At 33.9% G+C, this 24,048-nt stretch overlaps 1 protein-coding gene across 1 annotated transcript; it reads right to left on the bottom strand.

Annotated features, from left to right (window-relative positions):
* Positions 1–8,196: 8,196 nt before the first annotated feature.
* LOC136230190 (1-aminocyclopropane-1-carboxylate synthase 8-like) lies at positions 8,197–10,066 on the bottom strand. The gene is made up of 3 exons (XM_066019174.1): positions 9,851–10,066; positions 9,468–9,760; positions 8,197–9,349 (listed from the first exon to the last, which is right to left on the bottom strand). The coding sequence occupies exons 1-3, from the start codon at positions 9,995–9,997 to the stop codon at positions 8,389–8,391; spliced, it is 1,401 nt and encodes a 466-aa protein (XP_065875246.1). The 5' UTR covers positions 9,998–10,066; the 3' UTR covers positions 8,197–8,388.
* Between the last annotated feature and the right edge of the window lie 13,982 nt (positions 10,067–24,048).

The following is a 24,048-nucleotide window of genomic DNA, read 5'->3' on the forward strand; positions in this document are numbered from 1 at the left end:
AGAAGTGGTAATGCTTCATATAGGGGGGAACTCTTGGCATGTTTGGGTTAGCACAGAGGTACACAACTTACTTATGATGATCTTTAAAATGTTTGGGTTAGCACAGGCGTATGCAACATAGATAATTATGATCTCTAAAATGTTGTGGATCACTGGTTTTGTGTTCCGGTATTTAACCCATAAATTTTGTTTGTTTGCTTGTTACTGTTGACTACAAACACCACACAGATTTCAGAGAAATGGTATTGGGATCTTATCTATAAAAAAATTATGATATCATAGCTCACTTCAATCCAAACTTTATTTATTTTAGAGTAATTATTCTCGTTAAAAATGCTTTAGTGAGGATATTTTAGCTTCTATTGAGAATATCTCCCCTCTTTACAAGCTGTTTTTTTTTTGTAGTGTTCTAAGATTTTAGGACTTTTTTTTCTTCTGAAGAGGCCCACTGAAACAAAAGCTTTCTGCAATATATCCTTGTTAAGTGCGCCAAGAATGGTAAGTTTATTTTAAGAATTAATATCATTACAAATTATGCATTTTGAGTCCAAAAATCAGTGTTTGGGACTTTTTTTATAAAGGGATCCACGTAAATCCGAATTTTCATAAAGGGATCCACATATTTGAAAATGAAATAATTTATTCAAAACCAAGACAGAATCCGGATTATTAGGACTTCTTTTAATAAATGGATCCACGTAAACCAAAGCTTTTTTGCAAGAAATCCATGTTAAATGCGTCGAGCATGGTATGTTTATGTTAAAACTCTTAGTTATTCGAATCAAGTAATCAGATTAATTAATTTTTTTAAAAGATGAAGGGATTATTACCCGATTCTCGACAAGACTCATCTGAATAATCCTAGAGGGATTTTTGATGTAGTCAAAAGGTTTTTCCTCATACTCCTGACACCCTAGGAAATAAGAATAATCTTGGCCATGAGTATTGCATGTGGTTTTTCTAGACAAGAGCCTCAATTTTTTTTTCTACAAATACACAAGTGTTGATGAAGAGGGTAATTAGTAGAAAAGAGAAAGAATGTTTTAGAGAAGAATGAGTTTGGAGATGAAATGTCTATTGCATTTCAAAGCTATTTATAGTGGCTTATTTACATACAAAATACACAATTCTTCAAAAAAGAAGAAACCGCACATGTTTCTTAAAACTGTGTGCTGCAACACCATGGATCTCATATTTTTAATGTGAGGTTGCTTAATGATCTTGGGGTTCATGATGGGCCTTCAGGTTTTATTGAGGATCGACATGAGGGTGACTTGGTTGTGCCTTTGTCTGGCAGCCCGCTTGGGTACCGGGAGGATGGTTCTGATGTTTCTCGTCCTCCTTCTCCGGGGATGGAAAATATTTTTGGGGCTTTGGAGAATCGTAATTGTTCAGCTTCTGATCCTGTATCTCAGGGTTCGAAACCTTGGGCAGATTTGGTTGAGGATGATGATATTGGTTAGAGTACTGTGAATAGTAAAAAAGTGAAGCAACTTGAAAGGATTATGACTACTACTGAGAACATTTCATCTCGTGCGAAACGGGCCATTAAGCCTCCGGTTCGTTTTAAATGAGTGTTTTATATTGGAATTGCAGGGGTATTCTCAATAGAGATACCCAGAATTATTTGTTTCGTTTGTGTTCGGTTCATAAACCTGATTTGTTATGCCTTGGTGAGCCAATTGGGATTTTTGATTTAGTTAGGTTGTCTTTTTGGAGAAGTTTGGGGTTTCCTTTGATTGCTGGTAATGATAGGTCTTTGCGGACTCTTTGGGTTTTTTCTTCTGTTCGTTTTTCTTCTGTTTCTGTGTGTTTCCGTCATGAGCAATTTCTTCTATTGCATTTAAGATCAATTAATACTTATGTTTGTGTGGTGTATGGTAGTGTTTGGGCTAATCGAAGAACTTCTATGTTTGATAGTATTCTGGATCAGAAAAGTAGGATGGGTGGGCAGTGGATTATTATGGGGGATTTTAATGCGGTTTTAGGTGCTCATGAGAAGCTTGGTAGAGTTCCTGCTTCTAGGCCTTGCAATGATTTTCGTAATTTTATTAATAATGGTTTGTTGATGGATTGTCCCTCTCAGGGTAATTTTTTTACTTGGTCTAATGGTAGGGTTGGTTCTGCTAGATTGGAGTCTCGCTTGGATAGGGTTTTAGTTTCGTCTAATTTTTCGGATTTTTGGAATACTGTTAGTTTCATGGCTTTGTTGCGGCATCATTTTGATCATTATCCTTTGTTTTTTACTTTTTCTAATGGGCCGCGGAAGTTTTCTCGCTTTCATTTTCAAGCTATATGGGTTCTTCATCCGGGCCTTAGGGATGTGGTTGTGGAGTATTGGAATGGTTCTCATCCTAGATTACCTCCCTCCTATGCAAAGTTTGTGTGACAAGCTTAGGCGTCTTCGCCCGATCCTTAGAAATTGGAATAAGAATGTTTTTGGTAATGTTGATATTGCAATTTCTGAGTCTGAGGAGAGTTTGGCTAAAGTGCAGCATGATATCTTGGTGTTTGGGTTTTCTGATTCTCTTTATCTTGAGGAGATTGCGGCTCATTATAATCTAGATGCGGCTCTTCGTAGGAAATAAGTTTTTTTACGGGAAAAAAGTAGGGTGAAATGGTTAAAAGATGGTGATAGGAATTTGGCGTTCTTTCATAGAATGGCTTCAAATCGTGTTGCTATGTCTAGAATTTCGGCTCTTAGGATTGATGATCAATTGGTTACTAATACTATGATGATTAACTCTCATATTGAGGATTTTTATTCAACTTTATTTAAAAATGATTTGGGAAGCCCCTGTAATTTTGATTTGGTTTATGAGGTGGTGCCGAGATTGGTTACTGTTGATGAGAATGATTTGCTTATTCATTGTCCAGATTTCTCTGAAGTCGGAAAGGTTGTTTTTGAGATGGATGTTTCTAGCTCTCCTGGTCCTGATGGGTTCACAGGGATCTTTTTTCAACATTTTTGGGACGTTGTTGGTAAGGATGTTTATGAGGTTATGAGGAGCTTTTTTCTGAATGGGATGGTTCTTCCTGGTTTATGCTCTAGTATTATGGCTTTAATACCAAAAGTTGATGGTGCCATTACACTTGATCAGTATAGACCGATTGCTATGAGTAATTTTTGTTATAAATTAATTTCCAAGATCTTGGCTGATAGGCTTGCTTCTGTTGCTTCAAATATTGTTTATGCTAACCAGTTTGGTTTTATTCCTAATCGAAGTATTCATCAGTGCATTGCTATGGATTCGGAGGGCACTAATATGCTTCAGAAAAAGTGTTTTGGTGGTAATATGGCTTTAAAGGTGGATATTAAGAAGGCGTTTGACACTTTGGATTGGAATTTTCTTTTAGCGGGTTTGGATGCTTTTGGTTTCTCTTTGCAACTTCGGGATTGGATTTTGAATATTTTATCGGCTTTTAGAATTTCTATTCTGAATAATGGGATAATTAGTGGCTATTTTAAATGTTCGAGAGGGGTTAGACAGGGGGGTCCTCTTTCTCCTATTTTGTTTGGGATTGCTGAAGACTTTCTTAGTCATTGGTTGCTTTATCTCAGAGATTTGGGGAGGTTAGCTCCGATTCAGTACACGGGTTTGGAGGTATTTCCTATTCATTTACTTTATGCGGATGATATCTTGCTTTTTTGTAAAGCTTCGTCTGCTAATTTGGAGGTTATTAAGGATGTTTTTGATATGTATGGTTCTTTATCGAGCAAGAGGGTTAATTGGAATAAGTCGGAATTATTTATGGGTAGCTCGATTGCTTTTCGTCGTGGTACTCGTTTGGCGGCAATCATTGGTATTAGGCTTGGGGAGGTCCCGTTTCATTATCTGGGTGTTCCTCTTTTCTTTGGGGCCCCTCGCAAACAGGTTTTGAGAAGTATGAAGGATAAGGTTATGGCTAAATTTATCAAATGGAAGGGTCATTGTATATCTATGGCTGGTCGGGTTGCTTTGATTAACTTTGTTATTACTGGTACTTTCATTCATTCATTTATTGTTTACAAATGGCATGTGGCTCTACTTAGGAGCATGATGGGTTGTATGAGAAATTTTGTTTGGTCTGAGTCAATTGACAATCGGAAATTAGTTTCGGTTCCTTGGGGTGAAGAATTTGATTTTACTTAATCAGGCTTTGCTTGGTAAGATGGCTTGGGACTTAATTCAGGAGAAGTCATTGTGTTTTAATTTATTAAGATCCTGTTTTATTACTAAATCGGGTCAGCATAGGTCTTAGCGTCATAATTCGTCCATTTGGGGTTCGGTTAGAGGGGTATATTCTTTGGTTTTAGATAATTGTTGTTGGTGGATTGGGCGCAGATCTGGTCTTAATTTTTGGAATGGTAGATGGATTTGCGCTACTGTGGCTTCCCAATTGGGTTTATCGGCCTTGCAGCAAAGGCGTGGCTTGGATATGGTGGGTGATTTTTTGATTAATAATGCTTGGGTTGGTTTGCCAAATTTGCCGGCAGAGGTGGAAGAAGGTATTAAGTGGGTTTGTAGAAGTTCTGAAATGGAGGATTTTTGTATTTGGGAGCCTGCGACTGGTGGGATTTTGACGGTTAAATTGTTTTATGATTGGTTGCGTTGGATTGGTGTTGTTTTCTTTGGTGCCGATTTATTCCCCATGCACATTCATTTATTTGTTGGAGGGCTTTTTTGGGTTATCTTCCTACCCATGAGAATTTGAGGCGGCGGGGTTGCTTGATTGTTTCTAGATGTCCGTTGTGTCTTTCTCATGAGGAGACGGCTGATCATATTTTGCTAACATGTGTTTGGGAGGCGTCTGCCTTTGGATGGTGATTTCCAAACTCTAATTTTGGAGGCTAGTAAATAAAGGTTTAGTTCACAAATTGCTGAACTTTGGTCTGCGGCAATTGTTAGCACTGTGTGGGCTCTTTGGTTAGCAAGGAACAATCAAATTTTTAATGATGAGAAACCGGTAATTTCTTTGGTTCTTCGGCGTATTTGGAACGCAATTCGTGAAGCGGCAAATCAGGGTCGTGGTTTTACTTGGAATTCTTCTGTTTTGGGTCCTCGTATTATTCATGTGGTTTGGCAGCGTCCTCCGGTCGGTTGGACTAAGGTTAATACTGATGCTTCTGTTTTGGGTAGTCCGGGTGCTGCAGGTTGTGGCGGTATTTACCGTTCCTCAAATGGTATGTTCCTTGGTACTTTTGCATTCCCGTTTGACGTTTCTTTTGCTATTTTAGCTGAGTTGAAGGCTGCCATTTATGCGATTCATACAACTTTTGACAAAGGTTGGCGTCACCTTTGGTTAGAGAGTGACTCGACTTATGTTATTCAGTTGTTGCGTAGTAAGTTGACTACTGTTCCTTGGGTGGTTCGTCAGAGTTGGATTAATTGTTTATCAAAATTAGATTCCATTCAATTTGTCATTTCTCACATTTATCGTGAAGGAAATGCGTCATATGGCTGATAATTTACATTGATGGGATTTAATTCCTGATTTTTGTTGCCCGAATTTTTTGCATGATCTTGTGGGGCGTGGTTCTTATCACTTCGCTTGACATGGTTTTGTTTTAAACTTTCGTATTTGGTTCTTTGTAACTTTTCTTTTCTTCTTTAATAATATTGGTTCGGGTTTGCTGTGATTTTCAGAGGTGTCAGTATAGTTGGGATGTCTGTTTTTTACACTCTCTCGCTAACCGGACTTCAATAAAAAAAATTATACATTTTGAGTCCAAAAATCACCATTTGGGAGAACCTCTCTAAAACTTCAACCATGCAATTGAAACAAATAATTCCATTTGAAAACCAAAAAAATTATTCAAAAGCTAAACAAAAGTTTGAGTATTTTGGACTTTTTATGAAGGGACTCACAAACTTTTTTGTGCAATAAATCCATGCTAAATGCGCCGAACATGGTAAGTTTATTTTAATAATTAATATCATTAGAAATTATATATTTGAGTCCAAAAATCACCATTTGAGCATTTTTAAAAATTCAACGTGCAAATTGAAATAAACTAAATAAATTTATTTGAAAAGAAACAATTTATTCAAAAACTAGACAAATTTAGGATTTTTAGGACTTTTCATGTAGTGGCTCACTAAAACAAAAACTTTCTACGATAAATTCATGATAAATGCACCGAGCATGGCGACTATTATTTGAGTCCAAATATCACTGTTTCTTTTAAAAATTAATATCATTACAAATTATACATTTTGAGTCCAAAAATTACTGATTGAGAGCACTACTAAAACTTCAATTGTGCAAATTAAAATAAAACAAATAATTCTATTTGAAAATGAAACAATTTATTCAAAAGCTAGACAAGTTCTAGGTTTTTAGAACTTTTTTACGAAGGATCCACTGAAACAAAATATTTCTACAACAAATCCATCCTAAATGTCCTCAGCAAGCATGCAGACTACTATTTGAATAAAAAAAAACACAGGTTATTTTAACAATTAATATCATTACAAATTATACATTTTGAGCCCAAAAATCACTGTTTGAGAGTATATCTAAAACTTCAAGGGTGCAAATTGAGATAAAACAAATAATTCTATTTGAAAACGAAACAATTTATTCAAAAACTAGACAACTTCTTATTTTTAGGACTTTTTTAAGAATGAACCCACTGAAACAAAAGCTTTTTATAATAAATACATGTTAAATGCGTCGAGCATGACAACTACTATTAGAGTTTAAAAATCACCGTTTATTTTAAAAATTAATATCATTACAAATGATATATTATGAGTTTAAAAATCACTATCTAAAACTTCAATGATGCAAATTGAAATAAAACAAATAATTTTATTTGAAAAGGAAATAATAAAGCTAAACAAATTTTAGATTTTTAGGATATTTTATGTAGGTAAAACAAAAGTTTTTTATAATAAATTCATGCTTAATGCTCCGAACATGGCGACTATAAATTATGAGCTTCTTCCTCAACAAGAAACAGATAACATATTTCTTTCTTTCGCAACTGCAGTTGCCTCTTCTTTCTCACCATTTTCACCAAAAAAAACACTGTCCAAATTTGGACACTACTCCACATGAGGATACCAATTTTTTTTTCACTTCTTCTAATGGTTAGAGACCCACAAAATTTTTAAATTTTGCAAATCAATACAAGAGAAATTCTACTTTGGTTCCGGTCCATCGATAATATGTCCACTAGAGATGCTTTTATTATACACACCTAATTTAGAATATCTTTTTTATATAAAAAGCCTAGAGCAAGATGTTTCTTTAGCCTAGAACTAGAGAAAGTTAACACCAAAAGAGATAATGAGATATTAGTATAAATTAGGAATATTTTTGTATTAGGATATTAGTATAAACTAAGATTAAAATACTAAGCTTACTATTGGTTTAAAACATTATTTCCATCAAACATAACAGGCTTAAAGTCTGTTGAACTATCCAAAAATGATGGGGTTTTTTTCCTAACCTATTATTTAGAATATTTTCTTAATTTATTATTTAATAAAAAAGCATCATGGTCAAGTGAAATCTCAACGAGATTAAAACCTTAACCTACTTAACATAAACCAAACTCATAAAAATTTAAGAAAATCGTTAACAAAATTATTAAAAATTTAAGAGAAGTATCAATTTAGGTTTCAATAACGATTAAAAAAGGATACAAATTTAGATTTCAATAACGAAACATAATACATCATTCATATTACGCCGTTAAGTTTTGATTTTCTCTCCACATATATTTGTTTAAAGAAGTTGTCTATAGTTGATGTAATTATTGTTGTCTTCAACCCTAGAAAGCAATGTGTACATATGTTGTAATGTAAACCCTAGGTGGCCTACCACTAATTAAATAAAACCATATAATAATAATAATAATAATAATAATAATATAGCTATATATATTCCTTGATTTTGGAGTCTATCCTTGTCATGTAACTATCCATTGCTTTTGATAAGTGTAAACATCCTACTTCACTACGATACTCCTTCTCATACGCCTTAAACTACGTCAAATACTTACCATTTTAATTACTAAATTATTGCTTCTCCTTCTCATAATCATTAACATCAAGGTCGGTCCTATCTCAATTATTCATGCCGGAGGTACGTCGGTCGGCAGATCACCTGATGACTTTCTCACCGTCTTTTTTTTATTTATCATGTGTTGTATTCATTTTTAATTATTTGTCACACATGGATGATATGATCACAATGGAATTTAAGTTCATAGATAAGATGAATTTTCATTGAATAATTTGATTTGACACAGAGTTTTACACTTCAAGATCCACATACATGGATCTGAGTGCACTTTCTAAAATTACAAAAGTTTACAAAATAAAAAATTTATCCACCAAAAATATTTTGGTAAAAAAAAATATAATGGTATGGTTTCACAAAGAAGAAAAAACCAGACTATCGATCTTCAGGCTCACGGCCGGTATTGTCAAACGATAATCGGAAAACCCATTTTGTGAGAGATCTTCTTCTTGAATTTTTCATCATCTGATGGCTGCTAATTTCACTCATTGAATCCACGAAACGTTTCAATCTTTCCATAGCCAAATCCAACGTTTCTTCAGACATATTCGCGAAGCAAACTCGGAACCACCCTGGTTCGGTGCAATGGCAAGATGAACCTGGAGATATATTTAACTTAACTTCATAAACGATCTTTTTCCACAGCTCTATTTCTGCTTCAAATGTGTTTGATTTCAACAGATGTCTCATATCAACCCAGCAAAATAATCCGGCATTGCTTTTCAGGCAACTTATACCGCCTTTTTCGAGGCCTTTTACGAGCATTCTATGCCTGTTTTTAAGCCTTTTCTGATTCTCCGATATGTAATTCTTCGTGAACTTCTTATCAGATAAAAGTGCTGAGAGAAGATACTGTGTTTGCGACGAAACTAATCCGAAACTTGACATTTTCGTTGCGGCGGATACAACTAATTCATCATTGGAGTAAATTGCACCGACTCGGAATCCGGGGAGTCCGAGATCTTTTGAAAGACTATACACAATGTGAACTCTATTCCTGACTTCATTATCACATTTCCTGTCCTTGAGAATCTCCATTATACTAACAAACTCCGGGGAGGAAAAGACGGTGCCGGAGTAGATTTCGTCGCTAATGAGATGGATTCCTTTTGTAGTAATGAAGTTGAGTAGAAGATTTAACTCGGTCCGAGTCATGGATGTTCCTAGAGGGTTTGAAGGGTTAGTTACGAGCACACCCTTGACCTTTAGGTTACGTTTTCCGGCTTCGAGATAAGCTTGTTCAAGAGCTGGTGCAGTGATTTGGAAGCCATTTGAACTTGTGCATTGAATTGGTACAATTTCAACTCCAGTCCTCCATTTAAGATCTCTATCAAATCTGCATGAATTAAGTAGAAAAGTAGAGGTCAGAATAACGTAACTTACAATTTCAGAAAAGTAAAAGTATATACTAAGATAATAATAATAATATAATTTAAATAAAAACTTGGACTTACCCAGGGTAATATGGAGTGGGAAGAAGAAAAGCTTCTCCAGGTTCAGCAAGGCAAAACATTAATGTTTCATTAGCAGAAGTTGCACCTGCTGTTAAAACGATGTTGTTTTGATTAAATGTCACTTTATTCCCTCTTATTTCCGCCATGAAATCCACTAATGCTTTTTTAAAATCCGGCAGACCATGATAATCTTGAAACAGTGCAAGGTCTCTGAATATTGACTGTCCATCCTTTTTGAACCCAGCTGGGTCTGGGTTGTTTGCTAGCCATTTCTCAAGTAAATCAAATGACAGCTGCAAAATAATAAAATCAAAGTTAGCCTCACTGAACCGAATCGAATCGAGTAATCGGATTAATTAATTTTTATAAAAAAAGATTATTACCTGATTCTCTGCAAGGCCCATCTGAATAATCCCGGAAGGATTTTTGATGTGATCATAGGGGTTTTTCTCATACTCCTCCCATCCTAGGAAATAAGATGAATCCTGACCATGAGTATTACACGTGGCTTTTCTAGACAAGAGCCTCATATTTTTTTCTTTCTTTCTTTTTTGCTAAAAATACACAAGTGTTGATGAAGGGGGTTATTAGTGGAAAAGAGAAAGAATGTTTTGGAGAAGAATGAGTTTGGAGATGTCCATTTGAAAGGTATATATAGTGGCTTATTTACAGACAGTATGACAAAATACCCATTTGACCATACAGACAACATTTCTCTTATTTAATTATTAATAAATAATTATGATTTTGTAATTCAAGATAAAATCCATACTCATATTGTACGCGCTTTGATTTTCAACACCGCCCTATGAAACATGGCACATTTTTATGCTGATTTATATAATTAATTATTAATGGGATCTCACTGTATATTTTGTTAATTTGTTAGTTGAGGCAGTGCTTGACAAACGAGTAAAGCTCGCGTGGGGAAAGATTTTGAAATAATTAGATAATAATAATAGAATGATGTAGTAGTAAGTAGAAATTAATTAAAATTAAGGAGGAAAGAGAGTGTTGTCCGACAAAAAATCTTATAGAAAATGGCATGTAGAGAGACCCACGGAAAATAAGGTACCCCAATGGTTAACTTTCAAGTGTAAAATGGTTCCACCATAGGGTCCATATGTTCCTGCATTCTTCAACCCATTTGCTAACCCATGTCGGCCACTTTCTCCCTCTTAATTATCACTAATTTTACTTTAATCTTCTCTTTTTACAAAATGTGATTGATTCTGATTGATTTTTTTTTTTTCTAGTTTTGAAGTCAAAGCTTGAATATCTTAAGTGGGAATAATAGTAGTTAGTAACGGGTATAAGATTTTGTGCATGTTAGTATAAGATCATAGAATTATTATTCTTTTTTTGTTAATTAAAGGCAAGTCGGCATTCATTATTTTTTCATCAACAGCAATTAATTTATTTGATCATTTTTAATTAAGAAAATCTTCCTAAGATGTAGTGGAAATAATATTAATGAGCAGATTTGTTTAATAAATTGAATTTATTCATTAATTAAAAAAGAAAATAAAGTAATGGAGATTGGTTGGTTATGTTGGTTATAAGTATGATTAGATAAAGAAGATTGAGAAGAAAAAATCAAAAGCGATCAATTATTATTTGTAACAACTTTTGTTTTTCTTTCAGCCATTAGTTTTAGGCTCTTTGATTTGTAAAAGCTACTAAAAAAAGTAAGTAGAAAGGAATCAATTAGTTTTACATAAAACATACATCATCAACAAAAAAAAAAAAAATATGAAAAATCCAAACTGAAATTAGTGGCGAATATAATATTGGTCCACTGAGAGTCAATTTTACACGTGTATGCGTAAAAAAATAATTTACCGAATCGAACTCGTAAAAACTTTTACAAGATCATATGTTCTTTGCGTATATATATTATCAGTTTAGTGGTCCGAAAACATTTTTTACGTACTACTGTAAAATTTCTTAAAATTAAGATAGATTTAGACTATAAATTAACCATTTTTTACATACCATTGTAATTATTGCATGTCAAATATTAATCAAGTTTAAATCAGTATAAAATGGCACGTATTATAATATATGATTAGTAGTTATTTGACACATGTTGATTTCTCGTGTGGACACATTATTTTAAACTAATAGTGTCAAGTTAAAAAAATATATTGATATTTAAATTTAATTTTGAACCAAATTAATATTATTAACTAATTTCAGACACGATGATTCTTAATTCCTTTAAATTTGAAGGAGCTATAATGTTATTTTTCCAAATCCCGCGTCAAACCGCATCGTTTTGATGAGGTATTTGATGGAAAAGAAACAGTAAAGTGGTGGGCCATTCTTGATATCGTTTTAATTTCACTTATAATACCCTTATCCCTTTATCAAAAAAAAAAAAAAAAAACTTATACCATGGTGTCGTTTATATGTAATCAATTAAAAAGCGAAGTTGAACTACTCTTATGTTAGATTTTCCAAATTTACATCAAGTACAACATTTTTATAGTATATTATATACTTATATGGTTTGATAAAATAAAAGAATAAATCTTATTGGTTAGTATACGAAAGAGTACAATCATGTAGGTATATTGAATCTTATTAGTTCATCCAGCGTCATCCAATAAAAGCCTAAAAACGTTTTCATAATGGCATCTGTTATGGTATTAAGTTATTTGGGTTTATGTAAAGAAAGCCCAACATGACTTAAGGATCTTAGATAAGCCTTGGCCCGTTCAATAGGAGGAAGGTAAGTCTTGACCGAAGCTCAAATTAAGATCAAAGCTTCGGTCATCTTAATACGACCGAACGTAGTCTTCAGATGGGTATTTGCAAGAGACACGTGGACCAATTACAGCACTAGACTCCAAATGTACGCTCCTCGCTTTTATAAACATGTTGGCACGCAAAGATAGAGCCCATTGACCTATCATAAGATGTCACATGTCCAAGGAAACAACTCTAATTATCTATAAATTATAGAAGTATTCCCAGAATCCAAGTATCTAATTTCTTAATAACTTTGATATATTTCATTCAGTCTTTGATATTCTCGATTATTACCTGATTTTAGCATCAGAGAGGGTTCGCCGATTTTCGGCTTCTTTTCTAACAGTTATTGTGTTTTCAAGTGATCGGAATCCTAGCTGGAAATTCATTACACAAAGGTATGATAACATATAATTATTGGGTTAAACTATAAAATGACGAAAGTTGATTATAATATAATGTTATTTTATATAAAGTCAATTTTTTTTATATATAAAATGAAAAAAAACAGTCACATTATAGTTAATTTATGAGATAGATGATTACCCGCTATAAATTGTATGAGTTGTCAAATATATATAAACATTATTAAACTTTAACTATTAGCTTAAACTTTTATTATAAATTACATATTATTAGAGTGTCTATAAAACTAATATAAAAAAAAAAGAGTCTCTATAAACCAAGCGATCGAGTGTTTGGCAACTTCATTTATTAATGAAATTTAATAAAACTTTAACATATGATAGGATATGTATGTATGTATGTACACCCTTCAAATTTAGGTGGTATTCACATGCAAAGTTGCGGTCAAAAAATTATAATAAAAAACTATATTGACACTTAACTATTATTTACGGCGTGTTTGTTTATTCATTTTTCTCTTAATATTAGCTTTTTTATATTAAAAATGGCGGTTTAGATGTTTGGTTAGAAATTCAGTATTTACTTCTATATATGAAAAAACTTTAACCTTTTGTTTCAATGTTTGGTTGATAAGGATAACACATAGTATCAAGTAAATCAAAACAAATTTGTTCAAATAAGGAAAATATTTAATGAACTGCAATTTCTTTTCTTACTGATAATATATATATATATATATGACCACAATTTATTTTGATAAAGGGAAAAGTTAGCCCTTTCATTTGGTTTTTAGAGGTAATTTTCCTACAAAAGTTTACTTTAAGTATTAATTTAATCGTTAGTGGTATTTTTTTTGGCAAAAAGTATCCTGAGATCCCTGATCTTTTATTCTTTGATGTATTAGGTCATCGATTTTTTTATTTAGACACATTGAGCCCCCTGATCTTTCATTGTTTGGTGTATTAAGTCCTCGATCTTTCATTTAGACACATTGAGCCCTTGATCTTTCATATATGGGTGTATTAGATCATTCCGTAAATCAATTCATATATAGGTGTATTAAAGACCTGTTTGATTCAACTGTTAGCTAATAGATATTGTTGTTGATGTTAACTGTTTGCAGTCATAGTAAAATGTTTGTTCTTGTTGTTGGTTGTTTGTTATTAGCTGTTTTAATTATTAGTGTTTGGTAAAATTATATTGAATTGTTGCTGTTACTCCCTCCATTCTCAAATAAGTGTCGTTTTAGAGTTTTTCACACAAATTAAGAAACACAATTAATATGCACTTAAATTAATAAATTTACATGGATTAACTAAATAAAAATTCTCTCTCCTATAATGGTTGGAGAAAAAACTTTGAAAGCTTAAAAAACACATAAATCAAGACAAGATTTAAAAGCTTAGACCAAAAAACTATACTAAATTTTATTGAAAAACGAAAACGACATTTAAAAAAGAACAAAAACAATTATCTAAAACGACACTTATTTGAGAATGGATGGAGTAATATTTAAAATGTCTAATATGGACATGTTTTAAATTAATCAACAAATAAATTATAAAATAAAAAATATATTATACAAATTAATAAAAATAATTTAAATAAAAAAATAAAAAATTTATTGAACACAATAAAACCTTGTTTTTTGATAATTATGTTCTAAAAATAAAAATAATGTTAAAAAGGAAACACATTTTGTGGAAATAAGAAGAATAATTTTGTAAATAACAAGTAACTACAAACAGCTGTTCATGAAAAGCTCTAAAAAGATCTTTTCGTGAAAAGCTCTAAAATGTTGTAATGTCCAGAGAAAATGTTAAACGTTGCACTTATATAAACCTAACCAAATAGACCTTAATACACCTATATACAAATTGATTTACGAAAGGGTATAATACACCCATATATGAAAGATGGAGAGCTCAATGCGTCTAAATGAAAGATCGAGTACTTAATGCACCAAACAATGAAAGATCAAGGGCTCAATGTATCTAAATGAAAGATTGAGGGCTTAATGCACCAAACAATACAATATTAGAGCCTCAGAATGCTTTTTGCCTATGTTTTTTTCCAAATCAATTTAAATGATACATGCATATGCATGTTTACATAAAATATTGACACAATGAAAAAAAAAAGTCATAAATCCTATATTTAAATATCAAGTTGTAGAATAAATTCATGTCACTGTACATTTCCAAAATGGCAAATTTATAGGTAAGACCTAAAAAACCCGCGCCTACTACTAGCTGAGTCAGAAAGGCTTTGTATCATCCAACTTTCTAGTTCTACTACTTTTATGTATGAATTTTCTATTTATTTCAATAGTTTGATTTTTAGGATATATATATACTCAGCATGTAATATCTCATAGATTTAAAGCGTATATAATATGGATCCAATATATATTATGATACAATTTAAATTCTCTAAACAACATAATATAAGAGATTGTGATACAGTGTCAATAAACTATTTAATATAAAATTGTATATTGATATGTAGAGAAAAAATAATATATATATTATCTATATATCTAAAAAGAGTTAAATTTAGAGTAAATTAATGTTACATGCTAAGTTTATGGGGGCAATCTTTATCCATTTTCTTAATTTGTAAAGGGAGAAGAATCTTAATTGGTGGGACTAGAAGCAGATTAATTTGGTTTACAAGTTAAGAAGTTAATGGATTAAAATGTCAAAAACTATGAAAGTGACTGAAGTCTATTATATATATATATATATTCCAGAAAATGTGGCAGCAGTAGAAAGGGGACTTAATTAAAAATAAATGAGGGGTCCTGAATTTGTTACTAGCATAGGGCTAGAATAATCGATATGATTGATGGAAAAGGATGAAGAAGAATTAAGTTAAAATTAAGAGATGATTATGGGACGACATACCTAAGACATGATATGAAATCCCTAAATAAAATTGAAAACATGAAACTGTTTTTGTATAAACATTCAACTTCTTTCTATTATTAGTTTGTCTACATCATCCCAATTGGGTCTTTTGCTGCCACATTTCATTTCATGATCTTTCTTTACTTCAACTGCAACTAAAACATATCACTATTCAAAATAAGTTCATATTTAGGCGTTCGAAATCAAGAATTCGTCCGGATTTTTTCCAATTAGTCCCTTTTAGTTTTTTTTTTACCCATATGAGATTTTTAGCCATATGTTTAGGCTCCATCTAGCCGCCACTTAAGCGATGATGAACAAAAGCGGTTTTTATTATTAATTTTTTTTAATTTTATTACAGTTGGTTTTTTTAAATATTATCACATGTGTTTATTATATATAGTATCATATCTCTAAAAAAAAAAATTGAAAGTAGAAGAGGGGTTATTACTATTAGGGCATGTGAAAAGGTGGACCCAGAAAGCCCACAGAAAAAATGAAGGTTAATTGTTGACAAGTAACATGATGATCACGTTAGTCCATTCCTTATAAAAGAAAAACAACCTAGGCTAGGAGACATTGTTTTCCAATATTTCCTTCACTTCTATAACACCTGGGCCCCCTCGCCCCTTCTTCATCTTCTTCTATACCTTTCCACCCATGAATGTCTTTTTTGTCTTTCTTCTTCAGCTGAGTGAGGTCAACGATAACTACACTCGTCACCATATTTTAACATTATATCAACTCTTCTTTTTTCTATATATATATATATATCTAATGTTATCACTCGGTTTCGGGTAGGAAGTCTGAACAAAAAGCAATCTTTAAGGATAATAATAGAAGTAAGAATGAAATGAATTTTCACGATTAAAAATGGAAAAGAGAGTGATTAATGCTTATTAGTAAGGTGAATTTCTAATACATCCAAACGTGTTTTAAAACCGTGAGATCCAAAATATTGAATTTGGTTCAAAGCAGGATATATCTATATAGTATTGGACCAAGTTAGACATAATTTTCCAAATAACCAATTCAACGCAAAAATTTCACTTAATAGTCGAGGTTTGAAAATTTACTTTTAGTTTGTTAACGCACTTTGCACGTGAATTCTTTGAAAGGCTAAAGGTTACTTTTGGACTATACTTATCTACTTAAGCTTAAGAGGATAGACCGAGATTCGGAGACCCACTCTAATGCCTAAGTTAATAGAGTTTAAGAGGATGGAGATGAGTAATAAGAGAATCCTAGGGTTTCGTGATGATGCACCTTAGATACGCAATCCTTATTATTTTTATTTGTAAGATGTTTATGGCGTTTCTTACAGTTTGTTAATTTACGTGCCTTAACCGTTACGCATCAAGACACGTGTCAGGATAATAATGAGAGTATATCCTCTAGTGTGTCAAACTAGATTCAGTGGATTAACACCCTTTAGAATTAACAAGCCTTTTTCATTAGCCCATATGTCAATTGTGGTTGTGCATCATTACTGTTATTAGTCGGGAAATGGTCATTAGGCCACATGCCATGCTTGTTATAAGCCTGCTATATGATGTTCCCCCATTAATTCGGTCAATTTCTTTAGGGTTTCAGTCCAAGTCTGCCAACATAGTGGTTCAGAGAACCGAAAATTATTTTCTCAGATATGAGGTCCGACTAAAGTCGAAGAAGACCTCATAGATAGGAGAAGGGCTATTACGACTTTTAGCTAGGAGTGAATGAAATGTCGAGTGTGTGATTCCCACTATTTTGTGTAATCGATTGAAGAGAGGAGGAAATATGGAAGATAATTGACAAAGCATGTGAAACATCGCCAATGTCCTTTCTAATCGGTCTGTATTGCTTATAGACCATTACTACGTGTCACTAAGTATGGTATCATAACAAGTGGGAAAGAAATGAAGAGTTTATTTTCTATTAAATAACTCATTTAATCGAGGTTTCCTAAACATCGTGTTTGTATAATGATGTCATTGAAGTTGTCATTCTGGTTTCTTATGCCTAAAAGCCTATAAAATGGGGAGATGTCAAGTTTATTTCTCTGTACTTTATTTTTTTTTTGTCTTCCCTACTTTTTGAAGAGTTCTAGATTTCTAAAGTCAATTCTCGCTTATGATTAATAGTAAGTGATTTTTCCTTTTTCATTTCTCTACATTTGGTGTGTGGAACCACTTATTTGGGAAAATTACCTCACTAAGAGCTCATTGAAGGCCTAACCATCAACGACATATAAATTATGACTACTTTTTCAAGACCGACTCCTTCCAATCAATCGAACCCAAAGGTCTGAGACTAACCTCTGCACTAACCTTTAAAGTACTTGTAAAACATTAGCACCAATACAATATTTACTAAAGTTTAATATTTGGACTGTTAGACTATATTATATTAATTAGTCAATATATTATATTAATATAATATGTTTGTTGTAAATTTGAATATATTTGAATTAGTCACCAAGTGGTTATTTGTATAGGATTGGATATTATTTGTATAGGATTTGATAGGATTTTATGCCTAAAATCACTCCACTCATTTGTATTTATTGATTATTGATGTAATGAGAAAGGCAAGCAATTACCTTCTTTCATGGTATCAGAGCTCCAGGAGACTTTCCTAATCTTTCGCTATCTCTCCTTCTCTTTCCTTTCTCTCCAAAATTTCGGCAGCCTCTTCTCACCTAGCCGGCCGAATTCTTCTCCTTCCCCAACCTATTCACCTCTATAATCATGTCAGACACGAAATTTCATCCTACTCTCGGTGTGTCTAATATCCGTAATCATATTAACATCACCATTGAACTAGAAAATGTTCAATATTCAACATGGGCAGAGTTGTTCAAAATCTGTGCTCGCTCCCATAAGGTTCTCGACCATATTATTCTGTCTGACAAACCTACAACCGAACCTAGGAGTGAAACTGATGAAGAATTAGTGGGACACTCTTGATGCAACTGTCCTTGGGTGGATTTATTCCACTATCTCCACTTATCTTCTCCACACAATTATTGTTCCGGGCTCACCGGCCATGGCAGCCTGGAACCGATTAAGGGATCTGTTCGAAGATAATAAGCACTCCCGTGTTGTGGCTCTTGAACAAGAATTCTCACACACGACAATGGAGGAATTCACTAACGTTTCAGCTTACTATCAACGCCTCAAAGAACTGTCTGATCAACTCAAGAATGTTGATGCACCAATTTCTAATGACAGACTGGTCCTTTAAATGGTCTCTGGATTGACAGAAGCTTTTAATGGCGTTGGAACTCTTCTCCGCCAAAGTAATCCGCTACCGCCGTTTCACCAAGCCCGATCAATGCTCACCCTTGAAGAAGCAGGTTTGGCAAAGAAAGAAGCAACGGCTTCACAATCGGCGTTAATTACTCAAAACCCGACCCAAATTTTGGGAAATCAGACCTCTAGAATTAATAACAGACGACAATCAGGGGGCTGACACAATGGAAGTCGGGGTCGATATGGGCGGCACAGTGGTGGCAGAACTGGCGGCGTCACAAATAGCAACGACAGTACAGCCAGCTGTGGGAACTATCGTCGCCGAACCAGCAACCAATCGCCGGCGGCATGGCAAGGGCAGTGGTACGGTAATGGGAGCAGCGGCTATCAATGGAATTTTCCTCCTCCATGGGCAATTCCACCATGCCCGTATCCCTCAAATCCATGGGCAGGGCCTCACTCTAATGGTCCTAATAACAACACAAAGAGAAATGATGGGCTTTTGGGCCCTAAACCTCAACAGGCCCAACAACAAGCTTATTCTACAATTAGCTCCGACTATGCTCCTACGGATATTGACTCCACCATATACACTATGGACCTTAATCCACCCGCCTCTCCTTGGATAATGGACATCGGTGCATCTTCACATGTGACGTCGGATAAAGGTACTCTCCCCTCTTATTTTAATTCAAGCAAAAATGATGGTATTTTAGTTGGAAATGGCCATTTAATTCCAATTCATGGATATGGACACACGAAATTACCGCACCCACACCCACACCCACCTTTAACCTTGAACAATGTCTTGTATGCACCTCATATTATTAAAAATTTGGTTTCAGTCCGGAAATTTACCACTGATAATTCTGTTTCTGTGGAATTTGATCCTTTTGGATTTTTTGTGAAGGATTTTCTGACGGGAAAACCTTTAATGAGATGTGAAAGTCGGGGAGATCTCTATCCGGTTACATCAACAGAGTCTAATAAAGCAGCTTCTCATTCTAGCTTTACAGTTTCTGCTCCTTCTTTATGGCATGACCGGTTGGGTCATCCGGGTAAACCAATTCTTGAGTCACTCAATCAGAATAAATTCATTGAGTGTAATTTGAATAAAGATTTTTTTTGCAACTCTTGTCCACTAGGGAAACATATTAAGTTACCATTTGTGTCTTCTTCTAGTTCTTCAAATTCTCTTTTTGATATTATACATTGTGATTTACGGACATCTCCAATTTTGAGTACGTCAAGTCATCGTTATTATATTTTATTTTTGGATGATTTTTCAAATTTCTTATGGATTTATCCTTTAGCAAGAAAATCTGATGTTAATTCAGCTATTATTAAATTTAGTACCTTGATTCACACCCAATTTGAACGCACTATTAAAAATATTCAGTGTGATAATGGTACCGAATTTACCAACAAAATATTGGCTGATTTTTGCACTCAAAATGGTATATCATTCCGATTCTCTTGTCCCTACACGTCCTCACAAAATGGAAAAGCCGAAAGAAAAATTCGGTATATAAATAACATGATTCGTACACTACTTTGTCATGCTTCTTTACCTCCTTCTTTTTGGTCACATGCTTTACAAATATCAACTTATCTCCAAAATATTCTCCCTAGCAAATTAAAAAAATTCCATTCACCCCTCAAAATTTTGTATTTCAAGGAACCAATTTTTTCACATTTACGTGTCTTCGGTTGTCTATGTTATCCTCTATTCCCCTCCACCACAATACACAAACTTCAAGCACGTTCTACACCCTGTGTCTTCTTAGGCTATCCGGAAAATCACCATGGATATAAATGCTATGACATGAAATTAAAGAAAATTATTCTATGTCGTCATGTTATTTTTGATGAAAATAAATTCCCGTTTGCCTATAAGACACCCTCCCCGACATATGAATTTTTGGATATAAATCCCAGCAGGTACATTAATCATTTCCTCAAAAATAGTCCAAACCTTGAGACTACGGCCCATCAGCCTGTTACAACACTAAACCCGCCCCCTGCCTCACCAAATAACAACCTTCCAGCATCTATTCCCTCATCACCTTCTGGACATTCACCAAGCCCCCAAACAGCAAGGCCCACTTCTCCTCCACTTAATTCCTTACGCCAAACCAGCCTCTCCCCAATTACAAGCCCATCTCACTACTCTCCTGCCCCCTCTCCACTTCCACACAGTCCAACACTACAAAATCATTCCCCAAGTCCAATCCCACCACCTCCCCTTCCTCCACCAACACGGCCCGTCACTAGGGCCCAACGAGGAATTTTCAAACCGAAAACTAAATTTTCTCTACATACCCAATATTCTAAATCAAACTTACCCTGTAATCCCGTGTCAGCCCTCAATGATCCAAATTGGAAAATGGCTATGGAAGACGAATACAATGCATTAATTAAAAATAAGACTTGGGAGCTAGTACCTCGTCCTAGTCATGTGAATATTATTCATTCAATGTGGATTTTTACTCATAAATTACATTCTGATGGTTCTTTTGAGAGGTATAAAGCCCGTCTTGTAGGTGATTGGAAGACTCAACGGGTAGGCATCGATTGTGGTGACACTTTCAGTCTAGTGGTAAAACCGGCTACAATCCGAACTGTTTTAAGCTTGGCCCTTTCCAACTCATGGCCCATTCATCAATTGGACGTGAAAAATGTTTTTTTGCATGGTAAACTTAATGAGACAGTTTATATGTATCAGCCCATGGGCTTCAGAGATAGAACACGGCCCAATCATGTGTGTTTACTCAAAAAGTCACTTTATGGCTTGAAACAGGCACCACGAGCCTGGTACAAACGGTTTGCAGATGTTGTGTCCACCTTTGGTTTTACTCATAGCACTTGTAATCACTCACTGTTCATTTACAAAAACGGCAACAATATTGCTTATCTTCTCCTTTATGTTGACGATATTGTACTCACTGCTTCTTCTGACTCTTTGCGAAAGCAGATTATTTCCCTTCTTAGTTCAGAATTTGCAATGAAGGATTTGGGATCTTTGAGTTATTTTTTGGGCATCTCTGTTCAACAACATCTGCATGGCCTAGTTTTATCTCAAAAGCATATGCCGTGGAGATAGTTGAACGGGCCGGAATGTCATCTTGCAAGCCAGCAGCTACACCAGTTGACACAAAGCCCAAAATGAGTGCTAACAATAGTCCATCAGTCTCTGATCCGACCCACTATAGGAGCCTTGCATGAGCTCTTCAGTACCTCACCTTTACGAGACCAGACATCTCTTATGCGGTTCAACAAGTTTGCTTGTTTATGCATGATCCGAAAGAAGAACACATGCAAGCTTTGAAACGAATTGTGAGGTATATCCAAGGCACTCTAGATTTTGGGTTACACTTGTACAAAACATCTACAAAGAGTCTTCTTTCCTACACGGATGCCGATTGGGGTGGATGTCCCGACACAAGACGCTCTACTTCGGGCTATTGTGTATAACTCGGGGACAACTTGATTTCTTGGTCGGCAAAGCGACAACCTACGTTATCCCGTTCCAATGCCGAGGCGGAATATCGCGGTGTTGCTAATGTTGTAGCCGAATCTTGCTGGCTCCGCAATTTATTACTTGAACTTCATTGTCCAATTCAAAAAGCAACCTTGGTTTATTGTGATAATGTAAGCACCATTTATCTCTCCGACAACCCGGTCCAACATCAACGAACCAAGCACATTGAGATGGATATCCATTTTGTTCGTGAAAAAGTTGCACGTGGGCTGGTTCGAGTATTACATGTCCCCTCTCAGTATCAAATAGCAAGCATCTTCACGAAGAGCTTGCCCTTGGTTCTTTTTGAAGACTTCCGCAACAGTCTCAGTGTTCGTCCTTCTCCCGCTGTGACTGAGGGGGTGTGTTAGACTATATTATATTAATTAGTCAATATACTATATTAATATAATATGTTTATTGTAAATTTGAATATATTTGAATTAGTCACCAAGTGGTTATTTGTATAGGATTGGATATGATTTTATGCCTAAAATCACTCCACTCATTTGTATTTATTGATTATTGATTTAATAAGAAAGGCAAGCAATTACCTTCTTTCATGGATCATCCCAATATCCTGCCACAACAAGCCCAGACCCCCACTTTTACCTATGTAATCCACACTTAAGCAACCAGCGAAGCCCAACTTCTTTTTTAAGATTTCTAATTTACTTCGTTTAATTTTTGTTTCACTAAGAAAAATTAAATTGGGCTTATAACTACGGGCTAAATTTAGAATCATCCTAACTGTCCGTGGATTGCTCATACCACGGCAGTTCCAAGCTAAGAGACTCATGGTGATAGGAAACGAGATCTTTCATGGTACATAGATTCAAGCGAGAACGAATTAATTTTGATAGAACGTATTAGGTCAAAAACTTATCAATATGACAATAGAGAAAAACTTGTCGACAGGACAACAACTCGTATTGCTATATAAAAATTACCACATAAGATAGATATTACATTAATGATATATTTAAATTAAAATACTATCTATTTTTAATTAAAAACACATTAAATAAGTTTGAAAAATAAAAACACACTAAATAATAATATAATATAATATAATATAATTTTGTTCTAAAAAAATGATAATATAATTTTATGATTAATATTACTTCGCATTCTTGAATTAATATAATAAATTAAATTATATAAAACTCAATTATTCATATATGAAAGTTAATTAGTGATAAAAAAAAATAAACTTGTTATTTTATATAAAATTTAAGGTTAAGATGCAAAAATACCCCTAACGTTTTGGGTCAGGAGCAATTTTATCCCTAACGTTGGAAGCTAAGAGCAATTTTACCCCTAACATTGATAAATTGGATCAATTTGACAAATAATTCATCAACCTGTCTTCTCGATCGTGAATCTTATCATATATACTTCATACATGCGTCATTTTATTAGTAACAAATCACAAACATATGTTGGGATGTTTAAAAAAATATATTATATTTTTTATGAATTTGAAAAAAAAATTATGATTATTAATTTCCAATTCTATTATTAAATTACAAAAAACATGAAACCCTTTTTTTAGAATGAATTGATATGCAATTGGTGCAAAATAAGAAACAAAAATATCTGTGTTTATAATAGTGTCTGGAATTGATCCAAATTATCAACATTATGAGTAAAATTGCTCTTGGCTACAAACGTTAGGAGTAAAATTTGCTCCTGACCCAAAACGTTAGAGATATTTTTGTATCTTAACCCTAAAATTTATGGATGGAATCACTAAATAGTTAGTTTTATAAAAACTCAAAGATGTTATAGTATGTATC

This window comes from Euphorbia lathyris, chromosome 5, assembly GCF_963576675.1.
Source record: "Euphorbia lathyris chromosome 5, ddEupLath1.1, whole genome shotgun sequence".
Classification (NCBI taxonomy): domain Eukaryota; kingdom Viridiplantae; phylum Streptophyta; class Magnoliopsida; order Malpighiales; family Euphorbiaceae; genus Euphorbia; species Euphorbia lathyris.

What these genes read in the sequence shown, in the direction of transcription:
- LOC136230190 (XM_066019174.1), bottom strand. Translation starts at nt 9,997, where the DNA reads ATGAGGCTCTTGTCTAGAAAAGCCACGTGTAATACTCATGGTCAGGAT. An exon ending in TGGGCCTTGCAGAGAATCAG is followed by an intron (nt 9,761 to 9,850) that starts GTAATAATCTTT and finishes ATTATTTTGCAG; the next exon opens with CTGTCATTTGATTTACTTGA. An exon ending in CCCACTCCATATTACCCTGG is followed by an intron (nt 9,350 to 9,467) that starts GTAAGTCCAAGT and finishes TAATTCATGCAG; the next exon opens with ATTTGATAGAGATCTTAAAT.